Source organism: Hippoglossus hippoglossus, chromosome 17 (genome assembly GCF_009819705.1).
Source record: "Hippoglossus hippoglossus isolate fHipHip1 chromosome 17, fHipHip1.pri, whole genome shotgun sequence".
In the NCBI taxonomy this organism is placed as follows: Eukaryota; Metazoa; Chordata; class Actinopteri; order Pleuronectiformes; family Pleuronectidae; genus Hippoglossus; species Hippoglossus hippoglossus.
The window spans coordinates 13,148,117-13,168,222 of record NC_047167.1 but is presented as its reverse complement, the minus strand read 5'-3'; the positions used below and the strand labels follow the sequence as shown (position 1 = coordinate 13,168,222).

The 20,106-nt window shown below is 42.9% G+C and overlaps 2 protein-coding genes across 5 annotated transcripts; both read right to left on the bottom strand.

Annotated features, from left to right (window-relative positions):
- Positions 1-1,500: 1,500 nt before the first annotated feature.
- tal1 (T-cell acute lymphocytic leukemia 1) lies at positions 1,501-6,975 on the bottom strand. 2 transcript variants are annotated; one of them, XM_034613074.1, is made up of 4 exons: positions 6,783-6,975; positions 4,934-5,470; positions 4,468-4,586; positions 1,501-3,505 (listed from the first exon to the last, which is right to left on the bottom strand). In XM_034613074.1, the coding sequence occupies exons 1-4, from the start codon at positions 6,926-6,928 to the stop codon at positions 2,982-2,984; spliced, it is 1,326 nt and encodes a 441-aa protein (XP_034468965.1). In that variant the 5' UTR covers positions 6,929-6,975; the 3' UTR covers positions 1,501-2,981. The 2 variants fall into 2 exon arrangements, with proteins under 2 accessions (XP_034468965.1, XP_034468966.1); XM_034613075.1 differs by having other exon boundaries at positions 4,498-4,586; positions 6,783-6,973.
- Positions 6,976-8,476: 1,501 nt separating this feature from the next.
- si:ch211-13f8.1 (flocculation protein FLO11) lies at positions 8,477-20,105 on the bottom strand. 3 transcript variants are annotated; one of them, XM_034613045.1, is made up of 11 exons: positions 19,986-20,105; positions 19,110-19,322; positions 17,373-18,619; positions 14,861-14,933; positions 13,605-13,757; positions 11,708-12,882; positions 11,202-11,352; positions 10,695-10,914; positions 10,226-10,338; positions 9,911-10,101; positions 8,477-9,243 (listed from the first exon to the last, which is right to left on the bottom strand). In XM_034613045.1, exons 3-11 carry the CDS (start codon positions 18,583-18,585, stop codon positions 9,050-9,052), a joined length of 3,483 nt encoding a protein of 1,160 aa, XP_034468936.1. In that variant the 5' UTR covers positions 18,586-18,619; positions 19,110-19,322; positions 19,986-20,105; the 3' UTR covers positions 8,477-9,049. The 3 variants fall into 3 exon arrangements, with proteins under 3 accessions (XP_034468936.1, XP_034468935.1, XP_034468937.1); XM_034613044.1 differs by having other exon boundaries at positions 19,110-20,105; XM_034613046.1 differs by having other exon boundaries at positions 11,202-11,346; positions 19,110-20,105.
- Between the last annotated feature and the right edge of the window lies 1 nt (position 20,106).

The following is a 20,106-nucleotide window of genomic DNA, read 5'->3' as shown; positions in this document are numbered from 1 at the left end:
TAGAAATTCATCTCCATCTACTGGTGAAGCACACAAATTTACCTCACATTTCCACCATAATTATGTTGCTGTTGGTGGCAGTGGTAGTGGTGTGTGTGTGTGTGTGTGTGTGTGTGTGTGTGTGTGTGTGTGTGTGTGTGTGTGTGTGTGTGTGTGTGTTAAAATGTTGTTTTGCTTGTTTGTTTATAGGCCTATCTGTGGATATGTGTGTATGTGCGCATTTATGTATTTTCTACTACTCTGTGAAAATATAAATAACTACCTTGGCGGTGTGTGCAGTGTAATCTGCTCCCAGCAGGCTGGATTCCCACTGTGAGAAAGACAGTATATTGTTCCTGCAGCACCACAGATAACAACTCATTAGCATACTGAATCATTTGGCTGCAAGAGCCACTCTGCCACCCATCTGCACTGAGCTGATAAACACACACATACACACACGCCAGCTCACACACACACACACACACACACACACACACACACACACACACACACACACACACACACACACACACACACACACACACACACACACACGCACACACACACACGCACACACATACAGATCTATGCAGAGCACACACATACACTCACAAACATGTACACACACACACGAGCACAGGCCTCCTCTCATTCCCTTCCTCTGAGTCCCTCATATACACTCCCTGTATCCCTCTCTTTTTTTGTGAGTCTGTGTCTTTTTGAGAGTCGGGAACACTGAAGCAGGTAAATGTTTGGCAGGCATTAACCTGGAGAGGCCCTCAGAGGAGTCCCAGCACAGCCAGAGCCGAGCACAGGAGAGGTCTCCAAACACCTGGATGTCTCTGATGCTCTCTGGAAGCAATTCTCCTCTTTTTTAGCAACATGCAAAAAGCTGATGCAGTTGAGGTACTGGTGGAGAAGTCTGCTGTGTAAAAGTAAAGGAAGTAGACTTGAGAAAAATGTGGAGCTAATTTCTGATTAATGATCACTACAGGGCCCACACATAACTTTTGGATTGCGTAAGTGAATCGCTTGCCGGGGCGGCAGGAGTCTCGATCAGTATGGTGGTTCCACAGTGTGTGTACAGACACAACAGTGTGCGGGCTGTCAAAACCACTTTCACAATGGCAGGATATCCTGCAGGTCACAGAGCCACGGTAACCTCCAAGGGAAGTTGTCACTTGTTGGTAGGAAGTGAGGATTCCAGCGTCTCGTGGGGGGAGTTTCATAAGTAGACATGTGGTTTTAACTATACACTGTACAGATAAGGTGGAAAACAGCTGTGTGGTGTATGCCATTATCTTCCTCTAAGGGTTACGCTAATTAGGTTTTTGGAATTATGAAAAAGTGAATATAATGAAGAAATGTTCTTAATGATGCAATATGGGACAAAAGTGTTTCTATTGAGAGAAATTAACTTAGCTGGACTTAATTGAACCACATCAAACTGATCTGAATTCATTTAACTTGAACTCAAATGAACTGAATCGAGTCAAGAAGAGCCACAACTCGCTTGAGTGAGATCAAATACAAGGCTTTTCCTCTTTGTTTTATTCAAGGGTTTTTTGTATAAAATTCATCGATTTAACATTGGATATATTTATTGATACAGCTATCTTACAACAAATATGTCATTAACAAACGTACAATGTCCCTTTACTGCAATTCATAAAATACCATAGTTACCAAAGGTACCAATAGAGGCTACTATTAAGTCCTGCTGAAAAAAGCAGAATAACAAGCAACGCACTTTACTGTCTTTGTCAGAAAACTGCTGGTGTCATTATGATATTAACACTGTGTGTGTATGTGTGTGTGTGTGTGTGTGCTAGCGTGTGAGTGTGTGTGTATGTGCGCGTGCCTCTGCCTGTATGCGTATATGTGAAATGCGGCAATGAAGGGATTTGTCTGTGTACCTTACTAAACTACAACTGCATTACAGTTTAAAGAGAAAAAAAAAAAACACTGAAAGAGACATTCATATCAAAAGGACTGCATGGGTCATCTCATGATTTCATTCGACCCATAGTTTGTACACTTTAAGAAACACACTGCATGTCTTGTACCTCCACAGCAATTTCAAATAGATAGAGCCACTCGTCCCAGGCAGCGAAATAGTTTACCTGTCTGTTGCTGTATATGGTGTACATTTTTTGTCACCACCTTAAAGTGTAAAAAGAATTAAAATGGTACCACATTTGATGTACTAGGTTCAGTTGCTTGTTTTTACATTTCAGACACTTCCTCTCATTTATCCTCATTTCCCCCGTCTCATAAAAAGACTGTTTTGCTAGTAAACCCATTGACAAACACGCTACGGTACATCTTCAACCACATGACTTGAACTCGAGTCACTGTTATTACATTGTGCCGTGGAAATATAATGCTATTTACAACACATGGGCAACTTCATGGATAGTCCGGTCCATTCGGTTACGGCCTCCAACCGAGGCATATGCACTTTTGTGTCATTGCTCTAACACATTAAATTTGTTGGGCGTGAATCTGGGCTTATTCAGTTACACTTTAGATCCATTTATTTGCAGCAATCTGTAAGCATGTAAGCTCTATTCTAGCCGCGCCATAATGTGATCAATATCATATTACACATCAAAAGTCTTTGTTTGGTTTTGTTTTTTTTTTGCTCATTCTTTTTTTTCTTTGTGTGTTTTTCTTTTTTCTTTTTTTTAGAGAATCCAGTCTTTGGACTTTCATAACATAGAAAGTCATAAGCCACAGTCCAGTTAAAGACATGAGACATGCAGAATTTACAAGTCTTTAGTTGGATCTAATTCAATCACAATCGAACCAAGCCGTTCATCTGTGCTACCTCAGGTTTACTGTGCCCATGGTCCATTTTGGACGCCACGCTCGATTCTCCTTCCTACACTGACAACTCCAAGCTAACAGGTCCTGAGCATATCCATGTCTTTTTTTAGATTCTCTCATTGTTCTCTTCCAGTCTCAGGTGTTGTGTCCGTGGTGTGTTGGCATCAGCATCATCGGCGACTGGAGCCATCCAACGGCCGTCCATTGCGCCTCAGATCCCTAGCAGCTAGATGCAGCGCAGTCCCACGAGAAGCTGTTAGAGTCCTTGGAGCTGGAGGTGAGTCCTGGTCCTCCATAAAGCTTTCAGGGCTGCCCTCGGCATCGCCATCAGGCAGGCTCCCACAGCTTGAACCTGGCGACATTGTCTCCAGGAGGTCGTCCCTGGCCAGGCCTACCACTGTGTCCTGATGTGGGCCACCCTGAGGGCCCCCGTCGTGGGCCCCAACCAGCAGCCCTGTTTCCCCATCAGTTGTGCTGCCAACATTCCTCCCTCCGTCCTGGTCCTCGAGGAGGTTGGAGAGGAAGCTGATATACTTCATGGCAAGCCGAAGGATCTCGTTCTTGCTCAACTTCTTGTCTGGAGGGTGAGTGGGGATGAGTTTGCGAAGCTCCGCAAACGCCCCGTTCACGTTCTGCTGCCGCCAACGTTCGCGGCTGTTAGTAAAGATGCGGCGAACAATCTTTGGCTGGCCAGCTAGTGGAGGAAAAGGGGAGAGAAAGAGACTAGTTAGGGGGTTTGGAAAAGAGGCATCAGTGTAAGATATGAGACAAACAACATGAAAGGCTGGGCTCACACAGATCATGCACTGGGTAGAAGAATAAACCAATTGATAAAAGATACAAATAAAAATGTATGAAGTAGCAGTGGGAGATGCACATAGGTTTTAAAGGAAATTTTTTTGAAGTTTAATAATCCCAGAATTTAACTAAAGAATGAAGTTAAAAAATTGTCCTCTGTTTAACCATGGATTTTTAGATGAAGGCACAGGATCTATTGGGCCTTGCGAAAAAAAAATATGTGTACCATAAATACATATTGTGTGCCAAGTAATGTTTGATGAAGCATGTCATACCAGGAAAGGGTGTCGGAGAGACTGTGTGCTCCCTCTTTCATATTCTATTTACTTTTTATTTATTGAAGTATGATTCTTTTTTTTTCTTAAAAAAAAAAAACCTACTGCAGGTAGTTACATCCTTCCACCCCCGACAATGGTGTCTTCCAGGCTATTGTCGCCCTTGGAACACACCCAGTCTATCTTAATCCTTCAGCCCACTCTGCAGTAAAACCTTGGCATGGAGGCAGCAGCACCCCCATCCTCCACCTCTGCATATGGCAGTGAGTGGGCAGCGGTGGAAAAGGATGTTTCGAATGAAATAAACCCCCAATCTGGCTGAATAGATTTCACTTTAATGCCACGCAGGTATAGCATTATTTGACATTCATGTTATCCACATCCATTCATACCATGAGTTATGATGCATTTATTCTTCTTGGGTAAAACACTTAAGCTGAGTGTCCTTTTTGCAGTACATCTTCTGCAACACTCAGATTAGGTACAGTATAGATCCATGTCAGTGGACGAATGACAATGAAGATGAGGAGTGGACATGTAGGGGACTAAATTGGCAGGAGGACACAGCAGAACTGCGTCTTACCATACTTATAAAGATCTAAAATGTGCCTACCCTCGTCGAGTTCAACCTCATAAGGCGCCGGGCGGCGCTTTACCCTGTTGCTGGGGTACATGCTGTACTGATCCGACTCCCCTCCGAGACTACAGCCACAGAAAGCAGAAAAAAGGTGCACAAGTGTATGAGAAAAACATGATATCGAGCATTTTTCATTTAATTTGTTACATATACTCAGAACACACCCCACACTCCTTACACCAGGAACACACACACACACACACACACAGGCCAATTCTCAATGTTCCACATCCACATACATGTTTGTTTACAACATAATGCAAACCCAACAAGCATCTATTCACTGGAGCCTGTTCAGGCCAGCATCCATCAGACTCCAAAGTTTCTATGGTGACCACCTATGATCAAATGAAACGTGCAATCATGAAACTCTCAGACTTTTCTTTTTTTCCCTCTCTGCCTCCACCTTTACCTGTTGATGGCGGCGAGAGGCTGCGCCAGGTTGTAGAGCATCGCCCGAGCCGGGACAGGAAACGCGTTTGGACTCAGTTGGACCATTCGAGCGTCGTCTCGGTGCGGCAGCGGGAGCGGCAGCGGTGGAGGTCTGCGAAGTTCCGTGATCGGCACCAAATGGCTCTCAGTCCTCTGCTCCACCGCTTTTATAGCGTCCCTCCTGGAGAGCTCGATCACCGGCACTTCCCTTTTCAGGTCAAGGGCGTTGTGAGAGGCAGTTTCCTTGGCAACGCCATTGAGGATGATGCTGATGCTGGTCCCGTTGCGCGAGTTCTGCAGAGGAACGTCATCCGTCTCCTCTACCCCCTTGAAGCCTCCTCCCCTCGACTCCCCCGCCTCCCCTCTCCTCGGCTCCTCGTCCTCCTTGCATCCGTTCTGTCTGGAGATAATGGAGGAGTCCTCCCGTTTTCCAGGACCGGACTCTGCGTCGGGACTTCCAGGACACAGCTCCGGCTGCCGTTTTTCCATCATTTTCACTCGCTCAAGTCCTCTACTCCTGAGTGAGATTTTCATCGATTAATTCACATCCCAAGACATTATTTGTTACGGTGTAAATATACCACGTAACCACGCATATGCTTTCCATGTTAGACTAAAGTGGATCATATATAAGAATATATAAATTATAACTGCAGCCAAATTTAGGAGTAAATATTTATAATATAAATTATCATGATTGGCATTATTATTTTTTCAATCAAAGGCAGACTTTATATTTCCAAAACGAGGAGTGTATAAAATACAGTTCACTGGATATTATCTACAATCTTCTTTTATTATTCTTGCCTTTTGTTAGATAAATCTAAAACATGTAAACCTGCAATATAGAAATTGTTCCACTATTGATCCCACCTATATGCCATGAAAACTTAATTTAAATAAAAGTCAAATTATTTTGTGTGGTGTTGAAGGTTTGAGAGCTTTTGTAAAAGTGAAACTTGCTAGGTTAGAACAGCTAACTGTATCATTATAAATTTGCCCCAGTGGCACATTTTTCTAATAAATATAAAGGTATATATTTACAGTTATTAAACTTGTCCTTCATAGTTTTATCTTGTGGTTTATGCTTGGCTGTTTTTTTTTCTATGAATCTCTTATCTTCACTTGGCCTTCACACCAGTTTATAGTGACAGTTTATACCGTTAACCAACGTTTGAGCTTTACATGAATTTGCCCCCTTATGATTTTACAAGGAGAATGTCAGCTGTGTTTTCATTTGGAGGTGAAACTCGTCGTCTTGTAGAGAGGTTATGGCTGGAGCTTGCTAATAGGCAATCCTTAAATAAATAAATAAAATCCCTTCCTTTTTCCTGCCTGCAGTGAATCCACATGTAGCTTGAAAAACAAAAAAACACTCGGATCTGGTCCTTTTAATACAGTTATTAGAGATGGTCGTGTCATTTTCATTTAATCGTGGTGAAGGCCATGGAGCTGTTGTTTTTTAAGCTGAACATCAAAGGCAGGACACACTGAATGTGGGCTACATCGGCGAAGTGTTTCCATTGGTTCTTAATTCGATTAAAAAATCCTCACAAGACTACTCCTTTATACACCGACAGCAGAACGAAATTCTGAAAAACGCACTTTTATTTCTGGGAATTCTCCATAGGCCTCGCATCCGTTATTACATCCCGTACAGTCTCCACCACCCGCGATCGGACAATGGCAGAAAAATATAGGCTAAACGCTCCGAACGTGACACCAATGAAATGGAAACGATCGCAATCCAATTACAGCCCTTTGGATCAACGAATGCTCCGATTTACATAAAGAGATGTTTTCTTATTATTTTATTTTTCAGCACTTACCGTTCCAGCCGTGTTGTTGATGTTACTGTGTAAGTGGAGCCATTTTGTGAGTGGGTCATCCATGTCTGAGGTTTTTCTTTTTTTTTTTTTTTCTGCTGCCAGTTGTGGAGCAGTGTGTGAGTGTGTGTGTGAGTGTGTGTGTGCATGTGTGTATGTGTGTGTGTGTAGCTGAGTTATTTCTCGCCGCATCCAGTGCGCTCCCTCAGTATGGGGAGCGGAACACAGGCCGCAATGTGGCCGAGTGAGATAAGCGCACGGCAGCGGCCTCTTCATTCCCGATAAGCCCCTAAACCCATTATTTATGAAATGATTCATTATTATTTGGCTGTCGTGGGCTATACAGGCTTGTGGAGGGCAAAGCATTAAAAAAAAAAAAAAAAGCAAACAGGCACAGAGCAACGGCCTGTAACACCGTGAGGTATAGTAGCTTATACTGTATACATGAGGTGTTTTAATTCTTCTTTTTTTTTGTGGCGATGTAAGAAACAAAAGCGCAGGTGAAGCTTTTGACCTTTTGGTATGTTGAACAAAAAGGGCCCTTTTTTGGCAAAGATCATTTCTGATGAGGTAACTGATGACATCACAGTGTATTTTACCTTTTTTATTTTTTTTATTTATCACTTATATCATCATGATAAAAAAAGAGTTAATCCCTTAATTCATATGAAATTTCTGCGGCTTGAGGCGAACTGTGCCACCGATACAATAGATTACAAAGGACAGGGGGTCTAATTATAGTGTCACGTTAATTGAATGGACATTAATTCTTCATAAATAGATAAATAAATATAAGGTAATAAATAAATGCGCTTTTGCTTGTCATTGTTTGCGTCGGGGGGCTTCGCTCGGCGGTTCCCCCGGGGTCCATGGGGGGAGTCGTGGCTGGAGGAGATAAAAGCGCATCGGCTTCTGCGCCATCAGATAAAACGGCAGCAACATCAACGGTGACACGATATCAGAGCACATCCAGGACGGCCTAAATGGCGGTAGGTACACCCTAACAACGGATTCCCCATCCAGGTATCTTGTCTTCATTGCAGACAAATACATTTGCAGCTTTTAAATGATCAAAACTGTAGTTTGCATTTAAAAAAATCGAATTGCACCGATCCAGTCGTGACAAGGCAAATGATAGAAGAGATAAAACGCACCTTTTAAAGCTAAATAAGCACCGATCCCTACAATTAGTCACGACCTTTAGACGGCAGTCACGACCATCATCCTACATCCGGTCCTTAACAGCATCCCTTGCACGACCTTCCACATCCTGCTTGGTAATCTCTCCTATGAATATAATGATTTGAAATGTGTCCATTCAAGGTCTAATTGGCCTCCAGGTGGAATGGATAATTAAAGAAAAACATCTTGCGCAATTGGAAATCATTTTCCAAGTTCGAATAATTTACATGTGTCCATGACAATGTGTGACGATTTGTGGCTATGTGATTATTTCTGTGACATGATTAATCATGAAAATGTCTTGCACAAGAATAAACCCTCCATTTGACAAAAATAAAACTTTTTTTTATTTAGAAGAGAACCAATATCAATTTCATACAGCAATCCGTGACAGCACAAATAAAATGAGGTGACCATGCAGGGCCCCATGGGAAATATGATCTATAATCTAACAAGGTTTACTTACAAGCTACTTATTTTTAGACATATCTTATGATGCAGCTGCATCGCAGGGCACCAATGTATGATATAGCTCTTTATTTTGAGGTTCTGGCCAAGATATAATTTGTGGGACATCCTGACACATGGCAATCATATGAACAACAAACTTAACAGGAACAAAGAAAAACTTTAAACACATGACAGAATGTGGTTGTAAAATGTCATGTTATGTTAGAAAGAGCAAAATAACTCACAAGAAAGGAAAAGTGTAGTTAAAATATATTCCTATCTGACCATAAAAACCAAACCTATGCACAGACACAAGTTGTGCTGTGTCTGAATCAGTATTTCTATTTTGGAATAGACTCACAGTAAATAATCTGAAATCATTTGGGTAGTCCTTGCTACAACAGGCTTTGTCTGGTTTTGCATTTGGTTATTTTATTGATTTGCCATGGTAATGCAAGTCCAGCGTCATACTGTTTAACATGGGTTTGCACTAATAGGTAATCAACCTCTGACCCTGTGTGAAATTGCACTGAGATACACATTACATCTACCTAGAGTCCATCAGCAGTGTTTGCACTGTTGAATTATAAACCGAGGCCCCAGGAGAAATTGCTCTGTGCCAGCGTCTGTCTTCCCAGTCAGCGCTGGTTGCGTCGTGCTGGCATGATCCGGAGAGATGCGGTGCTTTCCCTGGTCATGAGCCGCGTCACCTGGTCCAGAGTGAGTCCAGCCACGGCCTCTCCATTCACCTGCAGAATTTCATCGCCGATGCCGAGGAGGCCCACGTAGGTGCCTTCGCCTCCACCGTCACCCACTTTCTCTACATAAACACCTGAAGAGGGAGACAAGAGAAGGGTAAGAGGAAGAAAATAGAATTTAGAAAGTTGAGGAAAGCAGGTGTAGACAGACACAGGAGACAGAGGATGGCTTTGTGTTTAGTGACCCATGCAGCAATACAATCTGTATGAATAATATTCAATTGTGCAATAATCAGTTACTATCCAATTTCAATTTCATGTATGTGTAATAATGTGACATAGTTATATATTTGGTTTACATTGTTCATATTTCAATTTTTTTTACAATTCCTTTGTATTGTATTTTTTTTTTACTTATTTATTACCCTTACTGAATGTGTAATCAACTATTCCCTCTTTACTGTTGTAACACTGTAAATTTCCCCATAGTGGGACTAATAAAGGATTATCTTGTCTGTGTGTGTGTGTGTGTGTGTGTGTGTGTGTGTGTGTGTAGGCTATTACCATGATGAAGGACTTAATTATTAGAATTTCTGCTAAATTGACCCTGTGTTGTGATACCTTTATCTATACTCATAGCTAGTTTTTAGCCAAGGTAAATTGATAGAATAACAAGAAGCAACAATTCTACCTTTAGGGTTGGCCTACATAACATATATTGTGATATATTTCCCACAACAATTGCAAAATTGTTGGGGGTAAAACAACTCCAAATCACAGGAAACTGTTTTAAAACATTACCTGTGTCTGGTCGACCTTTGCCTCTGGAGATGACAAACCCAAAAGGACCATTTGGGGGTCTGACGAGCTCGAGGAGCAGGGTCCCATCAGGGAAAGCCTGGGTGACCCGGCCCACTGGACGCACTATTCTGGAGGGAAGTACGTCCTCAACACTCAGGGCTCTGTGAAGCTCGAGCTGTGAGCTATCAGGGCTGTAGAAGCAGAAATTCCCCAATTGTCTTTATAATGAAGTAACACAATGTAATGTGGTATAACTCCACATATTTTGACTTCCTGTTTATCTTTCTCTCCTCTTTATTCCTTGATCACACCTACCTGGGTGCCAGGCCGTATGGTATATGCACCTCTCCCAGTATTGTTGAACGCTCTGTTCTCCTCTCCAAACTCTGCACTGAGGAAGCTTTGCGCAGTTGGGCCAGTGGCAGCACCTAGTGGCCAAAAAAAGGAACTGTAACATATTGTGTTTTTCATATTGGCAAAATGCACCGCATCAACTTTTGGAACTTTAACTTTTTGGCTCTAACATCTCTATAAAACTAACTAAACAGCATCTGGTGCCACAAACACACATGGTGCTAATAGAGGCTGTGATTGGCTGGAGCAGAAAGATGTTTATATTTGTTTGGCGTACAAACGTGCAGCTGCCAAGACGACAACAAGCATGGCTACCACAGAAAATGGAAGGAAGCATGACAGCATTATTTGCATTGGGATTTTTTAATTTGCAAGAGAATAGAAAGGTCCAAAATTAACAACACGGCATGAAAAATGAAGTCTTGCTCACTGTGTGCAGGGTCTGCAGCGAAGGTGTCCTCTGTATGCGGATGGTAGGCTGCGGTCGGCGTGTGGGGCTTGGGGAAGTGGAGCTGGCCCGGGGGATGGTGGGAATACTGAGCTGTTCCATGCTGTTGGAGCGTCGTCCTTTAACAAGTCTACCAACACTGTTCAGACCAATGGAGGAGAAGAAGCGACGCAGGAAGAGCTTTGGCCGCCCATCTAGTTTTCTGTAAAGCAACAATAGATGGTTTAGACACAATTACAGAACCAACTACAGAGATTATTGTGATAAAGGTTTTATCATTCTGCTAGTTTTTAAAATATCCAGAAGAGGGCAGGGTTGGCCTGATATTCACATTACGTGTTCAACAGTATCATCCTAGGGACTGTGGGTCAGGGTTTTAATCTCCTAACCGCTAACACTGGCACGCTCAAGTCATTTTGGGAACAGCGCGGGTGGGGGCAAGGGATTTATGGTTTTAGCTATGACAGGAGCGTTGTTATCTTGGCTTACCTGGACCCGTCAGAGTTTTCCTCCCATATGGCCTCGGCTTTCAGGTGTTCCGCTCTCAGCAGCTCAGCTCTCAGGTCCTCGGCCCGAGACATGGCCTGGCCTCGCAGAGCTGGTCGACAATCAGGACCAGAACCAGTGTCTCCACCTAAACCTGTTGGTAGAAATACAGGATGTACTCAGTTGATGTGAAATAATCATTCTGTTGTGTTCTGCTCTGTCACCTTGTATTGTGTCTTATTTGATAGTCGGATTTTTGCAAAAGGCAAAGTTCTACCTCCACTTTTACTGTTGCTATGGTATTTTAGCAATGCAAAAAACATAAATGCAGGAACAGAATATTTGTATACTGTTGAATTACTATAGTATACTATATATTAAGCAAAGTATCCCACTACTGCCTTTGCAGAATGGTAATTAAAATTGAATATATTATCAATCCATGATTCTTTCCATCAAACAACAGACATACAGGTCCTAAACTCTTTTCAACCACAGTTACCACTCACCTGTTCCATCTGGAGTGGCATCCCAGAGTTCAGCAGCAGGCATGTCTGTGTTGAATCGGGCTGGGGAGTATCTCAGAGTGGAGGGTCTGATACAGGGCACTGAGCTGCTCGATGCAGGCGCCCCTTGTGTTAAAGACACTGGGGACTCCCTTCTCGCGTCTGGAGAGTCCGGGAGGGTTGAATGCTGCGACCCGCCCTCTCCTCCCTGATTTGTTATATGGAACTGGACTGTAGATTGACTAGCAGCAGAGCGATTCCTCGAGCTTGACTTCAGGGCTGACTTTATAGGTAACGATGGGGCTGGCGATTCCCTGGGCCCACCGGATGCCCCCAGCAAACACGGCTCAAGAGTGATGGGGCTGCCAGGGGCAAATGAAACAGCCCTGCTCAAGTTGACCCTGTTCCTGGGATTTGAGTTACGCCGTTGAGCCCATGATGGACCGTAAGGGCCATTGCCAGACTCCAGCCGACTTTCTCCTTTCCTGCTCCTTCTCCTAAGTTTCCCAAATCCTGATGACTTCCACCCCGTGCTACTCTCCTTATTTTCCCCCAGCACGAATGCTCCAGCAAAAGTGACAGTTAGAGGAGCTTTAGGACGAGTACTTGCCTCTGGCTTGTTTGGAGGCACCCAGCGAGGAACTGGTTTTCCCCGAGGGTCCTCTGGGTTGCCAAGCTGCTGTGGCTCAGTGTTCTGTGGGTCTGATGGTGATAAGACTGGCTGAGGTTCCCGGACCACAGATCCACAGGCCTCACATTTCTTCACCAGCACTATTATCTCTTTAATCACTGTTGTGGTTTCACTGCTGATATTTACACCTTCTCGCGTCTGTGAGGGCGGCATGGAGACACTTCTGTGGCTTTTGCTCTTCTCCGAACCACTACTGCTAGAATCTGTATTGCTTTCTTTACTCTTCGACTTAGGGACCCCGGTCCTCCCACGCTGTCGGACTCTATCCAAATACCGAGACTCGGCCTCTTTCTCTGATTCATCCTCAAAGCGTACCCGTGTGGGGGAGCAACCGTACCGTCTAGATCGACCTCCTTGTTCACCAGGGGAAGTGTCTTTTGGAGTGGGGACAAGGAGGGGGCCGGACACAGTTTGAGCTGTAACATCTTTAGCTTGAACAGCTTTCTGCTCCGGCGTTGGGCTGGGAGATTCGATTTGCTGCTTCTTCCTGCAAGAAATAACAGAGCAGGGCGTATAAGAGAAAATCAAAAGAGTTTGATTCAACTTGAGCACAAGTAACTGATGAAAATGGGGCAAAAATAAACCAGAAGCGAACATGAAATAAAAATAATACATTAGAATATACATAGATATATAATTAAAAAATATAATTTCATAGCAGCAGGTGATCAAATAAATAATTGATTTGCTAAATTGAAAAATGTATGCGACAGGTATGTCTCTGACACGACAGTTTTTGTTATGTCACAACTGTAGGGGCCAGTGCAAATGCTCCAAATTGTAAATGAAGTGAATACTTCCTGTCGGAGAAAAAGAGAATTTCAGGAACATAACTGCATAATGTATACACTATTACATAAACAGAATAAACCCGAACCTTGTCAGAACGGTTACAAAGCACAGTCAGGTTCCAGGGCTTATTTTCAGTTATACAACATTAGCTTTGCCGCATAAAAAGGAAGGATCGACAAAGCAGGGAGGAGGAATGTTGAGATGCAAAGGAAGTCATAGGGTTGGAAGCTAAGGGGACTAAAGGAAACATCGTAAGAGTCAAAGCATCAAAGCAATTTGCATTAAATCTAATACCTGATCAGCATAAGGAACGTTTTACACTCATATAGACAACTGCCTTCACACTCATCTAACTTAATATCTAACTTGTGAAAAGGCCGAAGTAATTCCCCACACAGGCATCTGTAGACGACTTACACAGTGGATCTCTGATCGGAATGAGAGCGTCTGCTGGGCCGATCTCCTTTAATGTGAGTGGAGCGGGCCTTGATTCGTGCCCGCTCCAGGAGGCGCTTGGCTTGCTCATGTCTTGGGCTCAGGGGAAGCTCGTCACTGATGACAAGAAGTGACCTGACGATCAAGAAACAGAGAGAGAGTGATGCTTTATTATGGAAATAAATAACAAGAACAAGAAAAAGAGCGTTGGGAGGGATAGCGTTGAATGCATGATGAGACAAGGTTATATTATTATCTTTCTGAATGAAACTGAAGGAGTCTTCAAATGTGCAAAGCTTATTGTGTACTACATATCCAGCGGCATCATATTTCCCACAGATTGACTTAACGCAGAGTGAATCCAGCTGTTCTAAGCTGCCTTATGTAATATCAGATAGATATACTGGGGGGAGTGGCACTGGCGGTGAGCAGCAGAAACGTCATGCATCCATCTATCCTTCTACCCAGCAGCTAAGCTGCTCTGTATTGTGCTTCATCGTCTGTACTTGTCTTTATCCCCTGGCCTAGTGATAAAGATAGCATGATACACCAGCCATGTGGATTATCCTTGTAATGGACTGAGTGTGATTCATTCTCTCCTGTGTGTCAAGAGGAGAACACTGTGTTTCAATAGATTACACTTTGTCCTGTCAGTGTTTTACCCCGACACCGACAAACAGAACAACGTGTAATTAGCAGCTTGTTTTAGTATCTAAAGCAGCTGTTAAATTATGTAGTTTATAATGATGATTATCATAAAAAGTACTTTTTAATAACAATGGGAACAATGGGGTGAATCAGTTAAATAATATAGGAAGTGAGACTTTATGTTGAACCTTTGAAAAAAGGGTTTTTATTGGTTTGCGTCTTCAATCAATTTATCTGTGTATTTTAGTATTATTTATTCATTTTTATCCCTTTCAATAAGTGCAACTCTTTGCAAATATCTTGCAAATGAGAGCTTAATTTGTCAATTATATTGGAGAAGCTTAATATATATTATTCTATATTTATATCAGTTTATTATTTTTAGCATTCCATGCCCACATCTATTCTTGAAAGCAAAAAAAAAATCTCTTGCAACCTGCACATAAGGCAGGTTGTTTGGCTTCAATCTAGGTTAAAAAGAAAATACACTCTTCATTTCCCAAAGTGGAGCTGTGAGAGTGGATATAAATCGTGTATATGAGTTGTGTGTCAATGCTGCCAAGTGCATGAAGAAGCATCGCATTGCTCACCTCAAATAGGGTTCAAGTTCCTGAGCAAGGATGGCTGAGTCTGAGCTGTCCAAAATCCCATGGGCACTTGCGACTGTCATTAAAACAAAAGGAGGAAAAGTACAAACCTTAGCAGATGTGCTGATGCAGTGAGTTGGAATTAAAACGCCAGATGGTGTGATTGTGACAGCGCTGATGTTAAATTTAGTGTTTCAACAATGTCCAGCTGTAAATGCTTTTAAAAACGTGCTCCAAGATTCTATGCACATGGAGCACGGAGTTGCTCCAGTCATTGTCTTCCTCATATATGTTTACAATAGTTATGGTGTATTCTGTTCTTTATTAATGTTCAGCTCTGGTCTTATTTGGAGTCTTAAGTGGAAAGAGTTCAGCTAAAAGAGTCTTCAGCGATAATTAAAACAATTGGATGTTTATATGATTATAACGATTTGCATACACTTTAATACCATTAGTTTCATTGACATTCTCATAGCTTATCTCTGAATGACCCTTAATGTCAGTCACAAAAACAGATGTTATGCAACCACTGAGGGAGAGATGTCAGATTTAGAGAGAGGAGGGAAAATTCACTGTCATGGTTTTGACACATACATACACACAAACACCCACACAGATTACACAGTTATCGTTATTACCTCCGTCGAGGAGATTATGTTTTTGTCTGCCTTTGTTTGTTTGTTTGTTTGTCTGTTAGTCAGCAGGATTATGCAAAAACTACCGGTTGAATTACCACAAAACCTGATTGAAGCATGTGGCATGGGTCAGGAAAGAACCCATTCAATTTTGGTGTGGCTCCAGATAAGGGGGCATATCAAGGATTTCTCTTCACTCTCTTTAACATTGTGAGAGAGGGCCTGTTTCAACATTTTTGTTGATTTCTCAGAGAATAATAAATGGATGTACGAGACTGATATTTACGAGTGTGTGCAATCTGTAGCAGATCCAAACAATCTAGTGAATTTAAATGTTGTTTGATAAGGGGACTGTCGGGCCTTGGTGGAGGTTCTCTACTGAGCGCCATTCTAGTTAGGACTTCACTTCCTCTCATTGAGGATCGCCAAACCAAATCCTCATCACTAATCTTAACCATAACTAATTCATGCCTAACCCTAACCTACCCCTAATCACAATTCACATCTTACCCCTAACCTTAACCAGGACCTCGGAAATTATGTTTGTGTGTATACAATATAACAGATACAAAGCATGGGAAAACATCTAATCTGCTGCCCAATGAATAAAAAGACGATCCACGAGCACACAAACAGAGATACAGGTCACTTCCCCCACTGCTCCGACTGCTAATAATAGCAACATGCTCATGCACATCTGCACATCTGACATCTGTTCCACGCTGGCCATGTCAGCCAGGTTACATACTGCATCTCCATACAACAGAAAAAACAGGTAGAAAAACCAAGGCTTGAATGTGGCACTCAGGCCACAACAGGTGGGAAACATTCTAACCAATGAGGGCGAAATTATACTCACATTTTTAAAAGCTTTACAAAGTTGTTTTGCCAAAACAATATTCCAACACTGATTTCTCTGTCCACTCAAAATGCGAACACACAACCTTTAAAAGCTTTGAAACTTTTCACAAATTTTTCATCCACCTACATTGTACAAGTTGCAAAATAATGAAATTAAACAACTACGATATGTGTGGGACCCTTGTTTTAATATGCACAAGTCTTCATTTATCCTGTATTAGGGGATTGCTGTCCTAAGTAAAATAGTGTATTCAAGGTGTTAATGGTTGTTTTCTTAGTTATTTGTCCACATGGACACAACTGAAACCATATTTCATAGATAGGTTTAACAGTTAAGGCTCTTTCGCTCTGGAACCTTTTTATTACCAACGTGTATTTTCTTTTATATTCAATTCATTTTGTATACAGCTTATCCTCTGAGGGTCGAGGGGGGGTGGAGCCAATCACAGCTGACTTTGGGCGAGAGGCGGGGTACGGCCTGGACAGGTTGTCAGTCCATCCCAGGACCGACACATACAGAGACAAACAACCGAACATGCTCACATTCATGGTCTACGGTCACTTTAGAGTCTCACACACGAAAGCTGCATGTGAGAGGAAGCACCCAGAAAAAAACTCACACAGACACGGGGAGATCATGCAAACTCCACACAGAAAGGCTGGCTGTTAATATCATTGTTATTGCCTTTACTTTTTTTATTTATTAAATTGTATTACTGTAGTATTTCATTGCTTATTAATCCAGATTCAATGCAACTTTGTTCTTTGTTTTGAAAATGGTGGTATTATCATTATTATGATCACAGATTTTACAGTAACTTTCTACCTTAGATTTGTTCTATATGTAAACTAAAAGTAAAACCAATTGAAGATGGATCCAGCTCGTGTCTATAACTTGGTTTCAAGCTGATCTCTCTAACCTCTCAAAGTTTTCCTCTCTGACATTACATTCAATATGTAATGTCAAATAATGTTATTTGATAGATGTATAGGCCTACTATTTCGTTCAAGAGACGTACCTTTACTATCCAGATTGTATGTTGTGTCTTCAAAGCAGCTGCCACTGTCCACTCCGCTCTGCTCTCTCTCCTCCCTGTAGTTTTGTTGTCTCTCCCTCAACCTTGCGTAAGCCCTCTGCTTCACCTTCAGCTTCTTGTCGGACGAGAGCCCCCCACATTGTGAAGACATGCTCTCCAAGCTGTCTGAACTGCACAGTCCTTTGGCAGGGTCTGCAGCATCTGCCTCCTTCTGCTCACACCTGTCCAGGAAGCGCTCCACGCTGTCAGAGTGCTTGAATTCTGAGGATGCATCGCTGTCATCCAGCTCACCTCCCGCACTGCTCCTGTCGCCAGTCTCAGCTGGTTTACACTTCCACTGAGGCTCTGCTCGTGCTTCTGTCTGAGTATAGTCCTTTAGAGGTAACGTGGAGGGTATGTTATGAGGGCCAACGCCATTTAGAAGCAATGTTTCTGGGCGTGCAACTCTCCAGAAGCCCTTGGGCGGTGCCCAGTGTCTGGTGGATGTGGAAGATGTGGAGGAAGAAGAGGAAGATGATGTAGAAGCAGGGACGGTGGCAGAACTTGAGGAGAGCACAGGTAGTGGTGGAGGAGTAGGGGATGGGTCATCCTTACTACTGCTTGAATTATCGGACAAAAGACTCTCCAAACTGGTACCTGCCACGAGCCCACAAGACCGGCCTGCCAGAAAACTGACCTGGCCTTCATTTCTTTCTGACTGCTCCTCTTCAGTTTCCTCTACCCCCTGGAACACCTGCTCCTCTTTTGCCTCAGCTGGAGGGCTGTGGATCTCAAAACTGACTTGCACCTCAACCTCCTCCTCTTCATCACTACTGCTCAAGTTCTTCGCAGCCCCTGATCGCCAGGAGAGAGCAGGCAGAGATATCGGACCCTTTCCTCTGGGCCTCTGTCCCAGGAAGATTTCAGATGAAGTCTGCCCTGCAGGACTGCTGACCAGCATATCTGTGTCCAGCCTATCTCTTTCCCTCTCTCTGTCTCTCCCTCTTGTCCTTCTCTGTGTGGTTGACTTCACCTTGGTCTGTAGTGCGTGCACAGCTGAACTCTGAGGAGGAGGTAGCTGGGAGCTCAAAGAAATTGCAGGGAAAACAGGCTCAGGGACAGGGCCGGTGATGAGCGCCCAGTTAATGGGTAGACTGGTGGGTAAAGGGGAACTGGATTTTGCTTGGACATTATCCTCCACCCTCTCTTCCTCCATTGGCTGGTCATGCAAAGAAAAATCCAGACAAATCCTATGGATGTAAAACACATTTACTTTTTCACATGTATATATATATATATGCAACGCGTGTATCTGTTCTACATCTCTGTTACCGGTTACTTTTTATCTGATCTGCAGAGTGAAGAGATATGTAATGTGGTGAGTCACGTTGCCTTATCCACTGATTACTTTGCAGTGCACAGGATAATCCTTTAGAATGAGAATAAGCAACTGCTGCCTGCAACTGAGCCCCTACTCGAATAAACAATACAATATAAGTGTGTTATTTTGCAAAATAAACAATATACAATGAAGCAAAGCCTTATATGTAAACCAGTCATAAATTCAAGGAATGTGTACAGAATTTTTTTTTTTATTTAACCTTAAGAAATTGAAATATGCATTTTTAATGCACAACATCAACATTATAATCAAATTAATCTTCATGGCACATTATACTGAAGATTCTGTTTAACAGACAAACACAGGCAAACACACAGTGCATGGATAGCACAACCCACCTGGACAGGGTATTTAGTGAAGATGTTGTCTTTTAACACACAATTCCAGTGCCGACCATGGCGGGAAAGTTGACATAAATTCTAGTGCATCTGCACAAATTGAAGTTATCATCCACAAAAACATGATCCAGATGCGCAGACATCGCAGCGCGCATCCTCAGGTCGATGACCGGAGCAGGCGAGAAGAAGAAGGAGCAACTTTCCCCTCCGGATCTGAACATAAACCCAAACAGGAATTCACAATGTTTCTGCAGATCGCAGCGTTGTGTCTCTGTCACTCAGTGTCTGTGCACAGCTCCCACACAGGCAGTGTCGGGCGAACCCGCGCTCTCTCAATCATGATTGGTCCGCTAATCCCTTCAGAAATCAGTGGGATTAGACAAAAATGGAATACAAAAAAATGCCTGCTTTAATTTCGTCCTTGCCTCGCGAACCCGCTGCCGAGTGAAGCTCCCTGTTGCGTAAGTACAGAGCACGCGCGCGCGCGCACACAAACAAACACACGCACACACTCCCTGCGCACAGTAATGAGCCAATGAAAAAAGAGATAAAATAAATCTAAAAGGTCCTAATGGGTCTTCGGCCTGAATGAGTTGTCCCAGTTTCTTGTTATTCCGGCAAAATCTCACTCTCTGTGGTATAAAGATCAAATGGACTTTGATGTGCTTTAGAAAATATATACAAACACACACACACACACACACACACACACACACACACATATATATATATGCCTAATTTTGCAACGCAAAAACAAATCTACTGATTCTTATTTGTCAATAAAGCTGATCCCTCCCTCTATCGCTCACACACAAACACATGCACGCACGCACATTGACGCGCACTCGTGGACAGTCAGCCTAACTGGGACCATACTCTGCCTGCCAGTTGTCACAATCTCCAGATGTGATCAGACTCTGGCAGATGTTGCTGCTCAGTTTCCTGTTGTAGCTGTGCTTCCCTTCAGCGACAGCAGAGGGCGACGTCTACACACACT